Source organism: Beta vulgaris, chromosome 9 (assembly GCF_026745355.1).
Source record: "Beta vulgaris subsp. vulgaris cultivar EL10 chromosome 9, EL10.2, whole genome shotgun sequence".
NCBI classification, from domain to species: domain Eukaryota; kingdom Viridiplantae; phylum Streptophyta; class Magnoliopsida; order Caryophyllales; family Amaranthaceae; genus Beta; species Beta vulgaris.
In genome coordinates, this window is record NC_079210.1 from 20,491,451 (window position 1) to 20,511,811 (window position 20,361).

General features: G+C 35.9%; 2 protein-coding genes across 3 annotated transcripts; both read left to right on the forward strand.

The window, feature by feature from the left end:
- The first annotated feature begins 394 nt into the window (after positions 1-394).
- LOC104903322 (probable galacturonosyltransferase 10) lies at positions 395-16,788 on the forward strand. Of its 2 annotated transcripts, none has more exons than XM_010691338.4 (2): positions 395-1,058; positions 14,859-16,788. In XM_010691338.4, exons 1-2 carry the CDS (start codon positions 906-908, stop codon positions 16,305-16,307), a joined length of 1,602 nt encoding a protein of 533 aa, XP_010689640.1. In that variant the 5' UTR covers positions 395-905; the 3' UTR covers positions 16,308-16,788. The 2 variants fall into 2 exon arrangements, with proteins under 2 accessions (XP_010689640.1, XP_010689639.1); XM_010691337.4 differs by having other exon boundaries at positions 396-1,058; positions 14,856-16,788.
- Positions 16,789-17,451: 663 nt separating this feature from the next.
- On the forward strand, positions 17,452-19,708 carry LOC125493371 (syntaxin-124-like). Its single transcript, XM_048636650.2, has one exon. The coding sequence runs from the start codon at positions 17,798-17,800 to the stop codon at positions 18,713-18,715; it is 918 nt and encodes a 305-aa protein (XP_048492607.1). The 5' UTR covers positions 17,452-17,797; the 3' UTR covers positions 18,716-19,708.
- Positions 19,709-20,361: the final 653 nt, after the last annotated feature.

Here is a 20,361-nt window from a genome sequence, read left to right on the forward strand (position 1 = left end):
CACTACATTTTCCCTGCTTAATGTCTCAAAGTAAAACATAATAAAGTCTTACAATTACATGTAATTATAAAAATATAGAAAAACTTTTTTTTTATCTCTAACACTTTTATTAATTAATAAGTAGTAAGATTTTCTTACCTTAATTCTATTGGAATTGTTGTTTTTATCCCCAATTCCTTAGATATATTTTTAAACAATTTATCATGTCATAACATCCATTTTTTAATTTCGCACTAGACATAATATTACGAAGAAATAATAAAATTAATTATAAAATTTATGAATAACAATATATTTAATAATTGTAACTGATCTGGTCCATCTAAGGACATACCTCGTGCCAAAATGTAGTTTATAAAATCAAAAAGCTGAGAACGAGTTGACCTTTATTTTCTACAGTAAATTATTTAGAAAAGTCTTAAAAAAGAGAAATTGAGTACCGGGAAGAATGAAATCAATAACTGAGTACCGACGGGAGACGGCCAAGTTTTTCATGCATGTGAACCCAGTAGCGCTCTCTCAGAATGTGATTAGCAAATAGCAATACCTTTAACCATAATAAAACTGGCGTACAGAGATCTAGCTATTCCTCTTCAATTCAATCATAAACCCTCATTGAATCTTTCTCTCTTCCACAATCTTCCTCTTTTCACCCTCAACTGTCTTTTTCATAGTATTATTCTATAAGAATGCTCTTTCGTTTTCCCAGATCCTTCACTTGGATTCTCGATCTGTACTGTTTTAGACAACGCCCCATTGTTTCCATCATTCTCACAACCCCATTTCACTCCTCTCAATCTCCTTCTTCCCCAACTTATTAATTTTAGTGAAACAATTTTTAAAACAATTTCTCAATTTTTAGAACTAATTTTTGATTCTAGCTTCTAAGATAAGATACATATATAATGAGGCGGAGATATCCCAGTTTTGGACGGCAGCAAAGACGGCGATACTCGAATCTTATATGGGTTGCGTTGTGTGGATTGGTAGTTGTATTGTTTTTCATTGTTCTTCTCAGCAAAGATAGCCAACCCATGTCAAGACCTGCTTTGGCAAAGGTAAATTTTTCTGGGTTTTCCATTTAGTTTGATTTTTCTGATGATTTGGAGTTGTTAAATTTGTGGGTTTTTGTGTTGTTTGATTATCTTTAGCTGTAAATATATTTGGGTGTTTTAGTTGTTGATCTGTTCATCATAAGTGTGTATGTGGGCAGTTCATGAAATGATTTGATTGTAGAGTTTTTATATGAGTTTGATGATTTCGGTTATTTTGGATATTGCGGTTGGAGGGCCAATTTTATTGATGGTGATGATTGGAATAACTTTTGGTAGGTCAATTTTTAGTTGAGTGTACAGGATATGTTTGGGTTGTTGGGAAGTTGGAGAGGAACTTAGCTTGGTGGTTTGTTCGGAACATTCATTTTTTTTTGCTGAGAAGTTAGATTAGATCTGTATGTTCTATACTGGTTTTTGAGTTTTGTATAGGATTTGTGTCACTATTGAAGGTAGATTGTAGATTCATCTAGTGTGTTTGCTTAGCTCCGAGTTAGTTGCTCAATAGTTGGGCAGTTGATGGTGGTTGTAGGCAATTCTTTAATGGAGAGTTCCTGGGGCAGATGTACTTCAAATATATGTGATCTCTTTTATTTATAATATCTTTTAGGACATGGGTTTTGATGTACTGAGTAACTAGTAGAGGGATCCACTGTATTCTTGAGTCTTCACTTCTTCCTGTAATTGCTTCAAATTTATGATTTATTCTGTTAATGATTAAGACAAGCTTATTGCCTCTCTTGGATTCCATACTGAATAACATGGTCTTGCTGTTGGATTTGTAGGTGTCCTTGGGGTACAGTAATGACCAGTTTAACTGTTTGTATGGTTATATGCAAGCAATGCATGAAATGTAGGATCTTTTGTCTTCTAGATAGGAAGCTAAGAATTGTGTTTAATGATAAGTGTTTTTGGGTATTGGTCGAGTGTTTGAACTCCAAGAAATGCAAACAAAACATAGCAAACTAAGTAAGTAGACAAGTTATAGACATTAGTGTGCAAAATTGAAATGACAAGTAAGCAATCACCAAGGGTATAACAAAGTCATTGAAGTAAAGCATAGGATTCAAGCAATCATCCGATTGTGCAATTATAGGTAAATACTTAACCAAATTTTGGGGAATCCACCTATTTCAGGGGTACAAAATTCAACTTAATTTTTAAGCCTCTTTTAATGTTCTTAAAATTCATGTAGCTTTATTTCTCTTCCATATGCATAGAAATTTATTTACCGAGGCCTGTTAAGATCTTTGATTAATCCAACTCAATTCCGAACTTCCAATCAACTTTTTTTTTTCATTTGTATTATGAAAATTAATAGTTCAAGTCTAGAACTCAAGTTCCTTCCCTCATCTTTCAAAATTTCATCACGTAATCCCATACTACCTCTTTTTGCTTAAATGCAACATTTGCCTTTTCGGTGAATGGATTAAAATAATCAAATGTTGCATCTAAATAAATATTGAGGTAGTATATTGCAATTATGGGTACCGAGCACCAACTTAATCATAAGTATTGAACACACATAAATTAAATCAAGCCTATAGTTATTCCATTGCAATTGGTCAAAACCTGTGCTAGAAATTAAGAAACTCATGCTAATCAGGTGGATTGAGTAAAACACCAGACATTTAATTTCAAAGAATTAAGCAAAAGATAAGAAAAGGAAATTTATAAATAATATATTGAGAGTGAAAAAATTAAGAATTCATTGGATTGACCTTGAACTGGTCTTAATTTTTTTAGCTTTCCTCTCTTGGTCTTTGTAAGACTCCTTTCTTCTTTGACCACAGTCCTGATCACTGTCCTTGTGAGGTGTTTGGTGACAAGTTACTCACATAACCAACTTGTATTCTGGAATTCCTGCAAATGGTACAGGAGATGTCCTGAAGTTGCCTCTTTTTGGTAAAAAGGTTGGGCGTAAATAGCGCCTCTAGACCAAGTATAACAACGGATATGAGGTTTTGACCCTTTAAAGCTATTACCGTATAGCCATTCATTTGATGCTGAGAGAGGTATTGCACTTTTTATGTGAAACTAAGACCAAAATGTTGTATGATTGATGAGTAATACACTCCCCTAAACAAGTTGTCAAATTTTAAAATCTAATATGCTACAACCATGCACACATGTACTGGTAGACGTTACACATTGACTTGTTTACAAATTCTTCTAAGAAATTCTGATTTTGAGCTCATTTATGAGCATTATATCACATAATTTTCTCTTCTTTCCTCTACATAAGTGGTTTAAGACAATTGATGTGCATGGACTGTGGTGACAATTTAAGTGTTAGCTATTGATACATCCTTTTCTTTGAGCGTCGAGTGTCTGACATCGTTACATAGGAGCGAATGAAGAGTTGAAGCATGATGGATTATTATGTTTAATGAGGTAAGCGAAGCATGATGGATTTAGAGATAGTTGATTTCGTAGAATTGTTAAGTCTTGAGATCTATCTTTCTTGTTTCCTAGCCTATTTTCCAGTTTGTAATTCAAGTATTCAACCATACGTGTGTGGTACCCATATCAGCCTAAGACTAGATAACTATTTAGGGGGAGTTTGTTTTGGGGATTCAAGAAAGGGTAAGGGAAAGAAAACTCTTGATTGCGTTTTTTGGTGTGTGTTTTATCTTTCTTACTAATCCATTCACCCCTCCTTTCCCCAAATTCATCTACATCCATTTCCTACCCTCCTAAGGTTTCACTTACCCTTTCTCTCCTCTACTCCATGGAGCCTTTGACCTATTATTGTCCATCACCTTGACCACCACAATCACTCCACCACACCTCCAGACCCGACCTACCTAAGCATTAGTTCACCCTAATGCCAACCACCACCTTGAAATGCACCACTAACCCGAACCTAACCCTAATACCCGTCCACCACCTAGAAAAACCACCCGAAACCACCCTTTGCCGGCTTAAAGCACCACAACCCATCAATAACCATTCAGCAACCACGAAAATCACCCACCCACCAACCACGAAAACCGCTACTACCACCCATCACCCAAATCACGACCTACCCACCCACAAACCCTAGAATTTTGTTAAAAAAAACATGGAAGAATGGGGAGATACCTCTCTTAACTAATTTATCATGCCTTTAGATGGTCAAATTCGACCATGAAAACCCTGAATTTGAAGTTTTCATGGTCGCTTCAGAACCTCTAATCCAACCTTTTAAAATATAAGAGAAAAATAGAGAGGGGACGGCGGCGAATCTGGAAAGGAAGGGGGGTGGTAGTGGCACGACAAGAGAGAGAATATGATGGTTCCATGGTGGAAGAATGGAAAGAAGAGAAAGCAAGATGGAATGACTATGTACCAACCAAACAACACTTTGTGCTTGTTTGGCTGCAATGGGAATTTACAATTTGTGGGAATTTAATTCCCTTATGAAATTCCAAGAAATTAGTCTAAGTTGTTTGGTAGTCATAAGGGAAGCTGGAACTCATAGGAATTTATGTAGGAATTGTTGTGAGTGACCAAGGGGAGGGTAGGTAAATCAAGTCCTACATTTTGTGGGAATTTCAAATTCCCATGAATTTTCATTGTCTCCATTTTCCCCACTTTATGTCAACCAAACAACTACCCAAATCATAAAATCATGGAAATTTGTATTGCCTACATAATTTCCTATATACCAAGCATCCACTTTAAATCTAAGGATTTTACTTTCCTTTTCCCTTCTACCTAGTTCATGATTCCATCCCCTTTATCCTATGGCAATCAAACACCCCCTTACTCTATGTGGTGTCTGTTTATAACATGTTACTTCATATGATAAGTAAATGTGTGTTCGAGAATATAAATTTATATAGTTGGCACTAAGGGTGCTTATCGCACGAGCCGAGCCCGAATTGTATTGGGCTCGGCACGTTTATATTTAGCTTGGCTCGGCTCATCTCGTGAGCTCGGAGCCCAATAAGTGAATCTCGGCTCGAGCTCATGAGCTTATCTCAAGGCTCGAGAAATATACCACCACAACATTAAATCAAGCAAAAACTTCATATTCGACACTCAAAAAATTGTTGACTTGCAGAACTCTAGACTAAATTCAAAAAGTAACATGGATAAACATATTTTATATCATTTTTACATGCTAACCAAATGCATTACCTATAAATATACATAAAAAATCGATAAACTAGATCTAAAAGGATACAAAAAGAAAAGACATGAATTGTTTAATGTAAATAAAGATACATATGATAAATTTTTTAAAATATTATAGCCTATAATAACTTTTTTAAGTGCTTTAAGTTATAATAATTTTTTTATATAAAATAATAATCGAACCTGTCACGAGCTTTTGGAGCCGAGCTTGGCCTAGTTGAGCTCGGTTCATTAAGGTTTCGAGCCGTGTTCGAATCCGGGTTGTGCTACCACGAGGTGAGCTTTGACCGAGTTGAGGTCGAAATGTTCGCGAGCATGCCTAGCTCATTATCTCCCCTAGTTGGTAGTGTAGTTAGAGCGAAAGGATTGACAGATATGAGTTTATTGAAGTGCTCATCTGATTGATGACATTAGATTTGGTGAAGGAACTTTGATTGTGTGAGAGTTAGGGAGATAGATGCATTTTCCCCCCTATCTTCTGCTTAAGTATGAATTATTTACAAAAGCTCCTGCTTAACTTTTTTATCCTTGGCTTGTATAAAACATTTATCATGTGGCTGGTGTCAGATCATAAGGTAGCTCTAGTCACTTCCAAAAAGATAATGGGTTATGCTATGAATAATGTATTTAGTGATTCATCATAGTCTTTCTCATAAGTTGTTTTAAATCCTTTCCCATTTTCTTTCGGATTGGCAAAACAATATAAAGTGCTAAGACCTCCACAAACCAGAAGTGATATTTCACTACGATCTGTGTAATTACTTACCTACTTCTTTCCTTGTAACTTTAAGGAAATCATACTCATACACGGGCCTTTCTCGTAAAAGGCTTTATAAAAGTGGATAAGCTAAAAGTGGGCATGACCTCGCTCATATTAGTTCCTGCTATTTGGTACCTGGACTCGTGAAGATTTATTGCAGTTCAACACAAAACTTGACTTGAAACTCGACGTGTCTAGAGCTCGACTCAAGTTTGGTTTACTCGATTAGCTAGAGTTACTAGGCTTGAATGCTCTATTGAGCTCAAAGAGCTCAACTCAAATGCTCATTAATGTAAATGTTGAAATCTATTTAGCAATGATGAAGTAAAACATAGAAAAAAACCCAAAGAATACAAATTACAGAGTAATTCTCAAGCCAGGAAAGATCTGTAACTAAATTATCCCAAAACATCCAAATGTTTTTTCACCAAAATTCTCGATTGCATATCCTTGCTTCAGTCTCCTCCAAAAGTTCAAAGAGCCTACAAAAATTCATTTACAAAATAATTAGTAAAGTTTTCCATTGTTTTATATAGCATCCATGATAATACATAAACAAAATTATATAAAATAGAAGAATCAACATGAACTCATCACGAAATTGACATGAACTCGTTAAGAAACCAAAACAAAGGGTGGTAGATATGATTTTAAGTTGGCAGTTAATTCCAGCTTATAATAACGAGCAGCAGGGTGGATTTAGAAGTCAGAACCACAATAATTTCTAAATCGAGAGTTTTTCAAATATAATAATTCGTATCATGGTCCAATGTGCCGCAAATTTTATGCACTGAAGAATGAGATTTTCTAGATTAAATGTAATTCCTAAAACGAGGATTTTCTGATACAATAGCATTACCTAAAGTATTAAATTCCCTCTCTAACAATTAAGATGAAATTGACAAGCCGGATAACACAAATTAGTAGGGAATATCAACATAAGGAAACAAAATTAAAACATTCAAAAGAAAAAAAGGCGAGAACCTCCTATATGTCAATCGAAATAACTCCAAATTTGCCGGAAATCTTAAGTACTTTGCACCAGAACTCTGTTGAACTTTTTACTGGAGATTTGATCATTGGTCACTGTTGTGGAAGAGGAAGAAGCGTAGTAGAAGAGGGAGGCAAGAAGCTGTGAGGAAAGAGGAGAAGCAACTTGTCATGGGTGGGTAAGTGGGTCAATCAAGTGTCCTTATTTCTAAAAAGCGATGCCGCTAGGCGTAAGGTGAGGAGGCGTTAACGCGTGGAGCAACCAAGGCGAGGCGAGCAACAACAGACGCATAGAGGCGCATGCTTTGTGCGACTTTTCAAGAGGCGTGAGGCAGAGGAGGCTTTTGCCTTTGGGGATGAGGCGATCGTGGAGGCCACCTCCTTTTTAAAAAAGAAATTTACACAAACTCAATTACAGACACAAAATCCAAACCAATTAAAAATTAGTTCTCCTCATAGATCAGAACTTCACGGCATTCTTAAATTTGAGGATGCTTTACTGTTAATTAGGTATACATGCAATTCGTTATTGAAAATAAAAGTACGTGTAATGTTCTATGTTCATTAAATCTTAAGAATGTATCAAAAAACATTAATACCACAAATAATAACAAAAACAACTACATGACATTCTCATCACACAGACAACTCAAATTCAAACTCAAATAAATCTTTCTGTAACACAAATCAAATTACAAACACAAACTCCAAACCAAAAAAAAATAATATTTCTCTTCATATATTAGAGCTTTACGACATTCTCAAATTTGCGGATACTGTACTTTTAATTCGGTACCCAATTCGTTATTGAAAATAAAAGTATTTGTAATGTTCTATGTTCATTAAATTTTAAGAATATATATTATGTTCGAGTAAACTTAAACTCAAATTACAGTAAATCTTAGAGTATGTGATGTGTTAGAAAGTTATTTCAAAAAAAAAAAAAAAAAATTTAAATTACGGTTCATTTAAAATTTGATTCAAATATAGTTGAAATTAGAATCAAAATTACATCATAAATGGTCGAAAAAAAATCAAATTTCGTCTAAAATAACTTCAATTTTGTGTCCATATATTATAAAATGATTGAGACAAATTTCTTTTAACTCGAATTGTTTTGGTGCCCAGATATTAAAAAGAATTTAAGAAAAAAAATACTTCAACCCAGATATAAAAATCAAAAATTTGTGTCCATAATCGAATTTTATCCCATCAACTTGATATTTAAAAATACCTTATTGACGACATGAAGAGAAGCGCCATGACCGTTAATCCCAACTCCAATAGTGACGAGATCATAATGAAAGGTATGAGGAGAGTGAACTCGGGAGTTGAAGTCGGCGAGAACTCAGTGAGAAACTTAGTGCTTCTCTTCGAAGTCCAAGTCCACAGAAGTGGATATTGAGATTGAGAGTTTAGATAAGAATGCAGAGAAATCGAGTATGATTTGATTTGGGGGAAAATGAGGAAGATGATGAAAAGGAGAGAGAGAAAGTGAGGACTGCATTGTTTCAATTGAATAGAGAGAAAAAAAGAATTGCGTGAAATCGAGAGATGGGTTTCAGAATTGGGGGAGTAGCTAAGAATTGAAGAGATACAGGAAAATGACTACATTAGTTTTGTCTCTTTTTATCATAGTCCATGGTTGTTTAGAGCTTTGACAAAAAACATTAGTTAGATATGCAATTTCATTACTTATATTTATTTATTAAAGTTTTTTTAAAAACTATTTTTAAGTATGCAATTTTCTTATTCACAAAATGGGGGTGAACTTAGATAGAAACTTTTGTTTTTTGATTTGTTTTACTACGGAGTATAGTTATACCCAAAATATCACCGCACGCATAGCGTGCATAAAATATCATTATTGGGTGTATTAGGCTTCATGCTCCATTACTAGGTTACATATTGTTCCTACATTAATTTGTTTTTGGAATATCATTTGAATTGTAGGTTTTTTTAGGAATTTTTTGAATTGTATCTTATTGATTGAGAACCTTGAAAAGTTTATTTGTTTTTCTATCTACTTAGTACTTTGACTTGGTGCGGTATCTTAGCGATGAATAATGTTTTCTTATATCCTTTTATGGGTCTTTAAGATAATATTTATGTTGTTTTAAGTATTACAATGCTTCTTGGCACCAAAGGTGCGCCTTGACTACGAGATGCGTGCGCTTTCGCCTCGCTCCTTTTAAACTAAGGTTTTTATAATCAAAGACTCTTCAATTCGTTGCAGTATTTTAAGAATTTCTTAGGTCTCATCCGTCCATCAAATTCTGGCATCTCCACAATCCTCTATCGTCATCGTGTTGTCTATGATGCCTTAGGTAGCACCAATACGTGGACGGATACGGGGACGAGTATGGAGACAGATAACAAGAAATTCAAATTTTCTGAAAATGGGTACGGCTTGGTTTCGGCAGAAAAATGAAATCAAAATAAATGAATATAATACATTAATGAATTATGTTACCTTAAATTTTAGTTTTCATAAATTAAATTAAAATTATAAGCTTTATCTATTTACATTATCTCAGTCACAAAAGTAAAAAAAACTAGAAAAGTATAAAAGTATTGTTAGAAGAAAAAAAAGCCAAAGAAAACGGAAAAGAAAAAAAACCAACAAATTCAAAACACACGTAAGGAGAGGGAAGGAAAAATTAAAGCAAAAAAAAAAAAAGGAAAAAAAAAATTAAACAATTTAGAAAATTAAAGTAAAACAAAACCCTAGATCTAACAAAGAAACCATTCAAATAATTAAACAAAAACAAAACAGTGAGCGAAGGAGGAAAGGGAGAGAAAATTAAACAAAAATAAAAATAAAACAAAAACCCTAGATCTAACTTCTAATAGAGAAACGAACCAGCGAAGAAGGAGAAGTGAGGGATAACCTAGTGGTTAGAGCTTCCTTCCTGATTCCAAGAGATCTTGGGATCGATTCCCATCCTTGACAAGTTGGGATCCCCTTTATTCCTGCCAATTGGTCAAGGTTTCTTCTTACCTTATTAAAAAAAAAAATATTACAACAAAAACCTAGCCATAGGCTAAGAAAAATAGAAGTAACAGAAGAAGGAAAGGAGAAGGAAAGAGGAAAAAAAGGAGAGAAAAAAAACGAAAATAAAAAGAAAAAGTAAAAAAGAAAAAGAATGTAAAAGATATCACGTGACTTGGTCATAGAAGGAGAAGCGCAAAAGCCTCTAAAGCTCCAGAGACAAGACTGAGAAAAGCAAAAAGAGAAGAAGATCGGAGACACGAGAAACAGAAGGAAACTCACCGGAAAAGATCAAGGGAAAAAATATGGAAAGATCGAAGAGAAAAATAGAAGAAGAGAAGATCGAAGATGAGTGAAAGACTAACCTGAATTTTCACCGGAGAAGGTGTCGGGCCTTGCAAGGGTGGCTTGCCGGCGTCCTCTATCACTTCCGGCGAGTTAGTGACCATCAATTGATTTTAGTTTATGTATTAGGGTTTCCCCCAAAAAATTAGGGTTGGAATTTTACGAGATATCATGAAAGGGATTTTGCTCAAAACTAACAAATTAAAGCCAGGGTAATTTAAAATTTGAAGAATTTTGGGTTTTCCTCTCTACCGAAAACTGTCGTCTAGCGCCTCTTCAGAGGCAATTCAAGGCGCGCGCCTCTTAGCGCCTGTTGTAAATCGCCTCGCCTCACTCTTGGGATGTGTTTTGGCCATCGCCTGCCGCCTAGGCGCGCTCAAAGCTTTTGGAAACTAAGAGTCATACTCCTACTATAACTCTCAAAACACTAAGATAACTACCAAAAACAATACGGTCTTTTCACCAAGTACCCCCGAGTTTTCAGAAAATTCACGAGCTACCCCCGAAATTTTCAAAATACATGGGGTACCTTTAAGTTTCATAATATACACTCAAATGCCCTTGATGACTAACGACAGTTAACTTTGTTAGTCGTATCCCTAACTCTGTTAAGTCTGTTCGACGGGGGTGGGGGAGGGGGCCGCAGGGGTGGTGGGGAGGGGGCCGCAGGGGTGGTGGGGAGGGGGGGCAACAGGGGTGGTGGGGAGGGTGGGCTACAGGGGTGGCGGGGAGGGTGGGGGAGGGGTGGTTAGGTTTATGGTTAGGGTTAGAGGTAGGGGTTTGGATTAGGGTTAGCATCATGGGGTTAATTAGGGTTTAAAATAGAAAACTAGGGTTAATGACTAACGGTGGTTAACACCGTTAGTCATTAAGGGTATTTGGGTGTATTATTATGAAACTTAGGGATACCTTGTGTATTTTGAAAAAAGTTTGGGGTAACTCGTGAATTTTCTGAAAAATCGAGGGTACTTGGTGAAAAAACCGAAAACAATAAGATAACAATAAAGAGTCATAAGTTGCATAAACCAAGAAGAATTTATTCCTAAGGGAATAGTAAAAACTTTTAAGCCAAATCTAACTATAATTATACTAAAATATGAAGAGCCCTAAATAGAAATCAACTAAGCATGATCACACGCCAACTAACATACTTGTTCTCCAAGGTAGATCACCATGTACACAACCACCTTTGTAGTAATGAAACCAAGGAACAAGCCATGCATGCCTTCTAATTCCATGTGAGGAATCTTTGAACAAAGGACAACCAATTGAGCAAGTTGGTCATCATCTCTCCTGTATCAGCACCCCAGGGAGAAGGCATTTTGGTTATGCCTGCATTGTTAAGTAGGTAATTTAGTAAAGCAAATTTGTGTCATGCTGGTCTGAGGTAATTTAATAAAGCAATTTGTACATTTCAGGCTCTCTTAGAAGTTCATGTTTTAATTTCCTTTGGTTAAAGTTGTTGTTTTTTCACCTTAGGGCTTTATAATTAATTCCAGCCACCATTTCAATTGGCAGGTTGATCTAAGCCAGTTTGTGTTAGCTTTGTAGCTGTTCTTACATTTTGTGTTGTAATTGCTTTTGTACTTGAAATTTTGTCATTTAGATTGGTACATGGGGAAAAGATATTGGGCAGATTTGTTGAGATTTGAAAGATATAGTCTCAATACTGCAAGAGCATATCTTGTAACTTAATACTTCAGTTATTCTCCATATCTGACCATTTGTGCCAACTCTTACTCATGCAATTGAAAGCTGCTTCATCACGTGTACTGGTCGAATTGTTGGACTTATCACAAGTGCCTGGGTCCTGACATGGATATGTCAAGCTCCGAAATTCTGTTATTTGAAGAATCATACACAAAATTCCATGGCCATTATATGTTCAAGATGAATATGGCGGAGCTATATGGATATTGGATTGTTGAGTGATAGGGAATGTTCTAATGTTGGATAAGTTAATTGAATCTGTTAGTGAGAAATCAATGGTCACTTAGGAATGTTTAGTTTGTGTGACTAATATGTGTGTTTGACATGCAAATTATGCCTGACAACATGATAGTGCACGCTACCAGGGATCCCCTTCTCCATGTAAAGGGGGGGGGGGGGATATGTGTGACTAGTAGTTTATGTGTTTACATTCAAATTATGCCGCGCAACATGATAGCAGTGGCGGATCCAGTGTGGGTTCAACTGAACCCACGTGGATCCAGGAAAAAATCGGGCAAAATTGGAAAAATGAGGAAAATACTGACCGGCTATATATTAAGCGCGCATAATATCTCAATATATTATATTGTGTTCCAGTGGTAGAGTCCGCGTGTTTTTTTAGTCCTTGTATTCAAGGTCACAAGTTCTACTCTTCTTAGAAGTTCATTTTATTGTTGCTTTTATATTACTACAAGTCTAATGGTCTATAGCTTATGTTTTATATCTTAGTATTCTATTTCGTTCTTTTAGTCCTTCCTTTATTAATTACTTCTCCTTTGTATTTGTAAATATATCACCCTCCAATTAAGTATTACTAGTTTTATATGTACACGATGTGTGCAAAAATAAGTAGAATTTTTTTTTTTTTAGAGAATGTAGAAAATTAAATTTATTGTTAATTATATATAATAAATTAGGTATATTTGAATTGTTGACTGTTTTCTTTTTGTAAGCTTTTTTTTATTATCTTTTTTTACTTTTTTAATTAATAGATAGTTCCTTTTTCTATTTTTACTTTTTTTTATTTTTTAATTAAAGTAAGTAATTACTTCTTTTTTTTTGATCTTTTTTCTATTTTTTGGTGTCCTACCTCTCATTAACATATAGGATAGAGATACGTCAAAACTCAAAAGGTATTGAGTTTATGTTAGTTTCCATTCTCTTCTCAGTTTTCTTGCTTAAGGAATCAAATAATCATACACTAACTATATTAATTAATTACTTGACATTCACTGCTCATATACTTACGTGATATGTAATGAAATGTGTGTTAATATTTATAAAAAAATTATAGGTGCATTTTATAAACTAAATGTGCGAATATTAATAATTGACATGGAAGAATTTATACATCAATTCTGAACAAAAATCATGACAAAGCTCATTATCACCCAAACTATAATATGAAGAGCATATTAGTGTTGAATTTGTTGTTAGTTGTCATTTTAGATTTCATTTGTGCTAGTTTCTATATTATTTCTTTTTTTTTTCATCGTTTCATATCATAGATATGTAATTACTTTCAACACTTGGTTGGTAGTGGATTTAAAAAAAAATTGTCGTAGTAATTGATACTCGATCCGTAGTTCGTTTTATAACTCTATATATGTTTTAGAAGATAATGATAGTCTTTTGTTATACAATGTTATCTTTTGTAATGATATAATTAAGAATGGAACCTCCGCTAAGTACAATTGTTGAAAGTTTCCCTTTTCATTAAAAAAAAATACAGCTCTAGATAGTAAAACGTAATTCGAAACTTATGTTTGAACAACTCCGAACCCACGTGGCTCAAATCCTAGATCCGCCACTGCATATCATGCAGCCTGTCAAATTTCCCCTTCTCTATGTTTTGGAGTTTTCTCTCGCTCTCTTTGGGCAGGGGTAGCATTGTTTCCCAGGAACTGGATAACCCCCCCCCCCCCCCCCCCCCCCTTTCGAATATCCAGCTTTTGTGCTTGTATCATGGAACATGGTTTGGATTTGTGCTTAAATATCTTCTAGCTACAGTGCTATAAAGTTAAAAACTGGACCGTGTAAAGGTGTATGGTAATATTGTACTACCTCCGTTCCATAATATAGTGCCTATTTCATTTTTGGTGGGCCAAACATAATTTTTTTTTGACCAAATATTCTCCTTAATACTCCCTCTGTCCCTAAATAGAGTCTCCATTTCTTTTGAGCACAAGTATCAAGGAGAAATCATAAGTGGGAGGGTGGGGGACAGACATAATTGGAAAAATGGGAACTTTATTCACGGAAGGAGGGAGTATATACAAAAAAATATACTCATGTTGGATCTTGTTAGATTCACCTCAATGTGTAGTTTCATAATATCAATTTTTTATGTTTTTTATTATTAAGGAATTCAAGATATCGAAAGTCAAGGGTCAGAGACTGTGTAGAAAAGAAACAAAAACTATATTATGAGATGGATGGAGTATTACATCAATTTTGCAGAAGTTCATTTTAAGATCTTCACAGTTTAAGAATAAGTGTGGTGATCACTATTCAACACTTGTCCTTTCTTCTATGTGCTCTGTTTTTATGATCTGTGGCCAGAATTAATGCCCCTAGCCTCCCACTGTAAAACATAAATTCGAAGCTATTGACAATTGTGAATGGAGAAAGAAATATATTTAGTAGACTAGAATTTATGTGTTTCTGTGAGCCAAAACTTTGGTCCATGTTGTTGAAGACTAGTCAACTGTTTGCTGATTGATCAAATGGTTGGCATATTTGGTTTGTGTTGTTTGTCCTTCCCTCTATATCTATTTCAGGCTTTGCTTGTATCTTTTGCTTCTTCTGTCTGTCTCTGTTGACCTCTCGTGAAAATCAAGGTACCTTTATGTTTTTTTTATACCTACTTCTATGTTTTATGCAGAAGTCTTATAGGCAAGATAAAATTTTAGAAGGCCTTAATGTTACAGAGGAGATGTTGAGCCCAACTTCGCTTACAAGGCAGCTTAGTGATCAAATTGCTTTAGCTAAATCTCTTGTTGTGATAGCTAAAGAAAGCAACAACCTTCAGTTTGCATGGGAGCTGAGTGCTCAGATTCGCAACTCGCAGATCCTCCTTTCTAATGCTGCCACGAGACGGAGTCCATTGACAATTAGTGAGTCAGAAACTGCAATTAAGGACATGGCACTTCTGCTCTACCAAGCTCAGCAACTTCACTATGACAGTGCTACCATGATTATGAGATTAAAGGCCAAAATCCAGTCTCTTGAAGAACAAATGAGTACAGTGAGTGATAAGAGTTCGAAATATGGGCAAATTGCTGCTGAGGAAGTCCCGAAAAGCCTCTATTGTCTTGGTGTTAGGCTGGCAACGGAATGGTTTAGAAATCCGAGTGTACAAAGAAAGCTTGCTGAGAGAAAAGTAAGTGTTTGGAAACTCGCAGATAGCAGCCTTTATCATTTTTGTATCTTCTCTGATAACATCCTTGCAACGTCAGTAGTCATAAATTCTACTGCAGTGAACTCGAAACATCCAGAAAAGGTCGTTTTCCACCTTGTAACTGATGAGGTGAACTATGCACCTATGAAGGCCTGGTTTTCAATGAACGACTTCCGTGGAGTTACAGTTGAGGTTCAAAAGATTGAGGAATTCAGTTGGCTTAATGCTTCCTACGTCCCAGTTCTTAAGCAGCTCCAAGATTCAGACACTAAAAACTATTATTTCTCAGGCAACAATGATGATAACAAAACACCAATAAAGTTCCGGAACCCTAAGTACCTTTCAATGCTGAACCATCTCAGGTTCTATATCCCAGAAGTGTATCCAGCATTGAAGAAGGTTGTTTTCCTTGATGATGACGTTGTAGTCCAGAAGGATATCTCTCCTCTGTTCTCCATCGATCTTAATGGCAATGTAAATGGTGCAGTTGAGACATGTATGGAAACATTTCATCGGTATCACAAGTACTTGAATTATTCTCACCCTCTAATACGATCACATTTTGACCCTGATGCATGTGGGTGGGCTTTTGGCATGAATGTCTTTGACCTGGTAGAATGGAGGAAAAGAAACGTCACTGGAATCTATCACTATTGGCAGGAAAAGAACATAGACCGGACTCTTTGGAAATTAGGGACTCTTCCACCTGGTTTGCTTACTTTTTATGGGTTGACGGAGCCATTAGATCCCTCATGGCACATCTTGGGGTTGGGATACACGAATGTAGACCCCAAGTTGATAGGGAAGGGGGCTGTACTGCATTACAATGGGAACTCAAAGCCGTGGTTGAAGATTGGCATCGAGAAGTACAAACCTCTGTGGGAAAAATATGTTGATTATGATCATCCTATACTCCAACACTGTAACGTTCACTGATCTGGAAAAGGTGTTGACTTTCTTGATCTCCCTTCCCAATTCATCAGATTCAGGGTGTATATGAGACCATAGATTTTGTAATGCAAGAGTTGCTTTGCTAGGTTCATTTTGGGTTGAGATCATATGTCTCAACTATCGTCTCATCTTGTGTCCCACTTCATTATGGCTCAAACACATCACGGCTTAGTATCAGATATTAAATGGTAGTGGTCAGTAAATGAGGGGCTTACTTTTAGACAGTGAAGACACAAAATGAGACAAGCAATGAGAGAGAATATATTAAATTTCTACTTCTTGCAGATTTGTGCTAGTAGCAACTAGCAACCTTCATCTGGTCTACTTGTATAACTGATGAATGATGTATGCACAATTTTTTGGACAGTATAACTCTTTGGGCCTTAGACATTGTTATTTTGAAACCTTCATAAATTATGTAACTACGATTTATTGTATTTCAATATTAGTTTCTAGTTTCATGCGAGGCCCAATTCCTAGATGCGTATGTTTACCATATTTACAAAGCTTTGTTGACCATGTTAACCTTCTTTTTGCTGAATATGATATATCTCATGATTCCTTATTCCAACCTCATGCACTTAAATTTTCAGACTCCATTTCAAAAATCCCAAATAAATGTCAAATACTATTATTATTAATAATTTGCAAGAAGTAGAAATTTTCCCACTAACTAAGAGAAGAAAGAAGTAGAATTTTGACAAAAAAGGAAGACAATTGTGATTTATTCAAAATACCATCATATGGTTCCTTAATTTTGTAGACAGAAAGAAAAGTTATGTGATTAATGAATTCTGCTTGTGGTTAAGATATCAAATTTGGTCCATTTGACTTCTGTAGATAGAAATATGGCACTTCTACAAGAAGAGTAATTGCATCCATGATTTGCCATGTCTGCCCAAGGTGGAGGGCCTTATAATACATTTCATATAAAACTTAATAATAAGATCAGGTATCAACTTTAAGGTTTACAAATGCTCAAGCAGTCGAGCTTATTGGCAGAGCACAAACCCAAAATATTATAAAATTTGGACTAGGCATTATTTAGGAGTGCTTCCCATGTTTTTACTCAACATCAGCTAATTTTTCTAAGTTGAGATCACATTGTCAGTTTGGTGGGTGACAACTGAAGGTAACATATCACATAAGGAAGAAAATTAAATTGAAACAGGAAAGAAAATTGCAGCACCAAAGTACTAGAAAAAGAAAAGAAGTCATAATGATGGGAGCAAGATTCAGTCAAATTGTTTGATAATTTTACATCATAACATGTTATTAGTGACGGAGTCAATCAAATCAATATCTTAGTATGTTAAGAGGAATATCTCCATGATCGATCCTTGGTGCTTATATTATATGGTCCAAGTTCTTAACCTTTCCTTTGTTGCCAGAATAACTTCCTTATTCTCTTTTTCATTCATTCATTGTTTCATGAATTCAAGTGATTGAGGAATAAAACAGATAACTGTAGCAAGATGAATGATTTGTTTTCGAGCTCATTTAAAAGGTACGCAAATTTAAAAGATCAAGCACAGCTTGATGATTTGGAGTTAGGGAATCAGACTGGCACTGCAAACCTCGACAAGTTCTTCATAGATGTGGATGGTGTGAAGGGAGACATGACACACGTAGAGAAGCTCTACAAGAGGCTCCAAGATGCCAATGAGGAATGCAAGATCGCCACTAATGCAAAGGCGGTTAGAGACCTAAGGGCTCGAATGGATGGTGATGTGGAGCAAGTTTTGAAGCGAGCCAAGATTATCAAAGGAAAGCTAGAAGGTCTTGAGAGATCCAATGCAGCTCACAGGAACCTCCCAGGGTGTGGTTCTGGGTCCTCGACTGATCGGACTCGCACCTCTGTGGTGAGTGGCCTAGGGCTTAAGCTTAAGGACATGATGGATAAGTTCCAAACTTTAAGGACAAAAATGTCACTAGAGTATAAAGAGACAGTAGAAAGAAGGTATTTCACCATAACAGGGGAGAAGGCAGAAGAAGAGACTATTGAGCAGTTGATCTCGAGTGGAGAGAGTGAATCGTTTCTTCAAAAGGCGATCCAAGATCAAGGAAGAGGTCAGATAATGGACACGGTGAAGGAGATACAAGAGAGGCATGATGCAATTAAGGAGATTGAAAAGAATTTGCTTGAGTTACATCAAGTTTTTTTAGATATGGCTGCACTTGTTGAAGCTCAAGGCCAACAACTTAATGACATTGCTACGAATGTGAACCGAGCAAGTTCATTTGTGAGCCAAGGGGTAAATGAGCTAGTTGTGGCCAAAGACCATCAAAAGAATTCGAGGAAATGGACTTGCATTGCTATTATCCTTGGGATTGTTCTTGTCATAGTTATCTTGTTTCCTATCTTGTATTCTACCCTTCTTGTACCTCGTTAGTTATTATTGCTTAACTAGCTGGAGTTAGGAGATCTTCAGAAAGTCCCTTCATTTCTAATTTTTATATTTTTTTGAAATGCTCTATGTGATAATCTTGTTGAGTTTAGAGTGTGATGTAATTCTTTCGGATAGTAGTTTCAAGATGAATCTTGCAATGTCCAGGAAATCTAGTTTGAATGTCCAACTCTTTTACTGTTGACTAAAAACAATGAAAAGGATGGTAAAGGACGAAGGAATTGGAGAGAATTACCTTGGCCTCAAAGATTAGTATAGAACTACTTGACTCAAGTAGCTGTATATAGATTGTATTAGTGTGATGCACGAATACATTTCAAGTTAATCATCTTCGCTATTTGTAGACTTGATGAAACTTCTAATCATGCCAGTAGTACTTGTGTATGTAGAGCAAAACGGAGGAATCGTCAGAATACCATAAAAATATAAAACAGGGTCACTTCTCATCTTTTTTTTTTTTTTTTTTTTTTTTTTTGACATTAGGGAAATAGACAAATTAAATAGAAATAAAAGACATCCTCGAGCTTCTACATGTACGTGCTACTTAGTCCGCTTCAGCTACCTATTGGCGACTGACCTTTGTGATAGTACACTAATTGAGAGTTTTAGCTATGTTTTAAATGAGTTGTATTGTGTGTTTTGTCTCAATATCATAATGACCTTTCGCTTATAAGTGTTGCATTATGTTGGCCGAGCCTGTGTTAATAGCTACCCTCGGGTAGTTGTTGCTGCGCGCCATTGTAGTCCCATTAGGCATGCACGTGCTTCGGATAGTAGAACCAATTTTGCCATGTAACAAATGCCTTGACCCTTTGGAATTTGATCTCGGGGTGTAGAACTAGTCTAGCTATCCAAGCTCCTCCTCCTAGGTGGGTTATCTTGTCCCAGGATCCGTCGAATTGAAGAAGGATTTGAGGGATAGTGTGATACCATGGCGTTGTTGGCCTAGATTCGTAACAAGGAACCCTGGTGGAAAATACCTCACACTTTGATAATCGAGACATTCTTGGTCTTGCACATAGGTTAGATGTTGGCCCATACTTTCATCTATCTTTTTCTTTATTTCCGTTGGTGTTGCATTTACCCCTCTGAATAGGTGTGTGTTTCTCGTACACCAGATGCTCCATAAGGTACATACAAAAAGTGGTAGACTGGTGTCATGGATTCCATCCTCCTTTCGGAAGTGGACGACCCATGCTATTAACCAGTCCTTGAAAGCCAGTTTGGGAGCCACATTGGATGGGATTTGTATATCATTATTTGTCCAAGTTGCTGCGACTGAGTGACATCTTAAGAAGAGATGATGAAGGTCTTCAGCCTGACTATGACAGATTTGGCATTGGTTTGAGTTTGTGATACCTCGATGGCATAAGTTTGAAGAATTGGCCAAACCATTCTGCCACATTTTCCAAATGAACAATTTCTAGTTTGGCATGATGTTCGAACTCCACAATATACAAGTAAATTTAATATGTTGTGGTGTTGTCATGCTATTGATTTCCTTATGCTGACATTGCATTATTAAGTTGTAACCAGATTTTGTTGTCTACTCTTCAGAGTTTGTATGTTGCCAATAAGTTGTATACTGAATGTTTGCATTGGAGGGGAATTCCATGCCCCTTATCACTTTA